Source organism: Moschus berezovskii, chromosome X (genome assembly GCF_049115385.1).
Source record: "Moschus berezovskii isolate FMDL1 chromosome X, NW_MosBer_1.0, whole genome shotgun sequence".
Classification (NCBI taxonomy): Eukaryota; Metazoa; Chordata; class Mammalia; order Artiodactyla; family Moschidae; genus Moschus; species Moschus berezovskii.
This window is the reverse complement of record NC_142488.1, coordinates 64,792,251-64,795,632: the sequence shown is the minus strand read 5'-3', so window position 1 is coordinate 64,795,632 and position 3,382 is coordinate 64,792,251. Positions and strand designations below refer to the sequence as shown.

General features: G+C 52.3%; 1 protein-coding gene across 1 annotated transcript; it reads right to left on the bottom strand.

The window, feature by feature from the left end:
• Window positions 1-376: 376 nt before the first annotated feature.
• On the bottom strand, window positions 377-3,178 carry LOC129564544 (polyadenylate-binding protein 1-like 2). The gene has a single exon (XM_055438619.2). The coding sequence runs from the start codon at window positions 2,529-2,531 to the stop codon at window positions 1,929-1,931; it is 603 nt and encodes a 200-aa protein (XP_055294594.1). The 5' UTR covers window positions 2,532-3,178; the 3' UTR covers window positions 377-1,928.
• Window positions 3,179-3,382: the final 204 nt, after the last annotated feature.

Here is a 3,382-nt window from a genome sequence, read left to right as displayed (position 1 = left end):
CTATCTTTACAGATGATCATTTACTAATGCACTTCACCACCAAACTACCCAAATAATTTGATACTTAAATCTTTCTCTCTGCAACATTTGTTTAGGAAATGATCTGGAAAGTGAACAAGATTTGTGTACTATAATTCACTTGATAGCTTTATATAAGGAAAAATGAGCAACAACCTAGAAGTGCAACAATGAGGAAACAGTTAAAACATGTATAAACACGAACACAGATATAGACATGGATAACTTGTATGCTTCATAATTTTTTTCCTTCAATGAAGCTGAATAATTTTTCTGACAAAAGGAGAAAGGGCAGTAAATTATCATATATGTATATACTTATTTGTTATTAATTCAATGAAATATTAACAACCAGAAATAATATTTTTAAATTATCTTTAATGAAATGAAGTTAAAGACATTGTGTGTATAAACATACACACACATATTTAGGTGTCAAAAAGCAAGTATAAAAACAATATGTACATCACTATATACATACATGACAAATGAATCAGAAAAATACTAGAGAGATATGGCCTAAAATGTTTCATGTACTTCATATTAACTATTAGATGCAGAAGAAAATGATTCAGGGAGGTCATTAGGACTGATTACTTGTGAAATTAATTTTCTTCTGTTGACTTGTCTGCTTTGTGATTTTTTTTCCTACAATGAAGCTGGATTATTTTCTGAGAATGGGGAAAAGAGCAGAAAGTGGGCTCAGGGAAAGGAAGTAATAAACAATATTTAAATTCAACAAAACAACCATCAAGTGGGCCAAGACGCAGGCACACACATGCGGATGCACACGCGTGCGTGCGCACACACATGCACACATCAATTACAGTGACCAGGAGACTATATAGGGGAAATGGGCATATTCTTTTTACTAGTTGAGGTGGCTGGCATGAATGTAAATTGGTACAATGCTTATGAAGGGGCCATTTGGCAACATACAGGAACAGTCTTTAAAATGTCCACATGTGGATCCTGCCAGTCCACAATTAAGAACATCCTGCATGCTAGCAAAGGTTTGGCTTGACAAGAAAGAATTCACTCATCAGAGTATACACAGTGCTGGGTTTAAACACAGGGAAAGAACTAGGTACCACCTGAATGTCCAACAATGTGGCGATGATTACAGAAATGTTAGGGTCCATAGATACACTCTGCAGGCACTGAAGATGACCTTTCTCAAGCCTGTTGAATAACATGGAAAGAAGTTCAATGGGTTGACATTTGTTTGGTTTTAGTTTTTGAAAAACCAGGTTAAGAAACACCACATACATGAACCATTCTATGACACTGTGTTAAAAGGGAAGGTGGGGTGGAGGTGAGGAAGGGTGAGAGAGAGAGAAGCAGAGAAGAGAGCCTGAAAAACAGCACACCAAAATGGTAAAAGTGGTTGTCTCCGGGTAGAAGAGTCATGGGGAGCAATTACTCTCTTGGTTTTCCCTCATCTGATTTCCTTCTCCTTCCTGATGTTTCTACCATGACATTGCATCACCTCCGCAATAAACAAAGAGAGAAAGTGCTTTTTAAACCAAACCACAAGGAGAAGAGGCAGCCTTTAACTATCAAGTGGCACAGATTAGCAAGATTATTCACAACACCCAAGATGGGTGTGGGGGGAGGGGAGGAGAGGGAAGGGAGAAGTCGAGAGAGAGAGAGAGAGAGACAGAGACAGAGAGACAGAGAGAGAGTGAGAGAGACAGAGAGAGACAGAGACACACACACACACAGAGAGAAACACGGACAAACAGGAAGGCGGAGGTGGAGGGAAGAAGGAGGAAGGAAGGGGTGAGCGAGAGACCTGCACTCCCAATACAATACACCGCTGGTGGGTTGGAGGGAAAAGGGTGGGGGGGTTGTAAACCGAGTGGGAGCCAAGGTTTGGCTCTGCTGGCTGGCTCGCTCCTGGGATGTTTTCATCGCAAGGTGGCCTCCTCATCGGTGTCTTCCTCGAAATCCTTGACGTCAGCACTGGTGGACTGCCTGGCCCAGGCTCCCCTTTCGGCCTCTCGTTCTTTATGCGACTTGAATCTCCCAACGAAAATTTTGCGGTAGTTGAGGAACATGCCATTCATCGCATCTATGGCCCGCTCGGCGGACTCCTGCTTCTGGAAGTGCACGAACCCATAGCCCTTGGGCCCCTTTTCGTCGCAGGCCACTTTGCAGGACAGGATGTTGCCAAACGCCGAGAAGATGTTGTACAGAGCCTTGTTGTCGATGGTCTTGCCCAGGTTCTTGATGAAGACGTTGCCCACTCCGCTCTTGCGAAGCGAGGGGTCCCGCTGGGACCACATGATGCGCACCGGCCTGCCCTTGATGACATCAAAGTTCAGGGTCTCCAGGGCCCGCTTGGCGTCCACCGGTTGCTGGTAGTTGACATACGCATAGCCCAACGAGCGGCGGGTGATCTTGTCCCTGCAAATGCGGATGGAGAGGATGGGCCCGGCCGGGCTGAACTTCTCATACAGCATTGCCTCCGTCACCTCAGGGTGCAGGTCGCCAACGTACAGCGAGGCCATAGGAAAGTCCGGGTTCTCCTCGGAGCCCCCGCCCGTTTCCGCATCTGCATCCCCGGCGGCAGCAGACGCCGCCGCTACCGCCGCCTCCACCTCCGCAGCGGCATCCGCATCTGCCTCCCCCAAGGCGGGCGACGCAGCCTCTGCTGTGGCAGCGGCTTCGGCCTCGCTGGCCTCCGCCACCGCCACGGCCGCTGCCGCCAGGGCAGCCTCCGCCTCCTCCTCCGCCAGGGCTGCCACCGCCTCCCCCAGGGTGGCCTCCGCCACTGCCTCCTCTACTAAGGCCTCGGCCTCCACCTCTGCTTCCGCCTCCGCCACGGAGGCCTCCGCCACCGCCTCTGCCACGGTCGCCGCCGCAGCCTCCGCCGCCGCCGCAGCCGCCGCCGCCACCGCCGCTGTCGCCACGGTCGCCGATGCTGCCGGGCCGCTGCCGCGACCTCCCTCCCGCGAGCCTGTGGTGGGGAGTGAGAGGCGGCAGAGGGCTGGAGGGCAGGTGGGCGCCGGAACCCGGGCCGGGGGCGCGATCTGGGGCGGAGGACCCCGGGCTAGCCGATCTAGCGAGTCCCAGTCACCTGGGATGGCTAGCGCTGCCAGGAGCGCGCCGGTGCGAGTCACCGCAGCCTGCAGCCCGCAGCCCGCTGCTGCCGCCGCCGCTCGGTCGTGGGTTAGCGTGCGGGGCGCCGGCGGGCTGCGTGTGGTGGGGGGCGGGGGGTGTTGGCGTCTGTGGTCCGGGCAGCTGGGAAGGCTTCTGTCTCTTTGGTTCCCCCTGTGGCTGCTGCGGGGCTGCGGGGCAGCAGGCGGTGGGAGGGGGCGGGAGCGGGAGGCTTGGTGTTGGCGGGAGGGAGTGTGGGTCC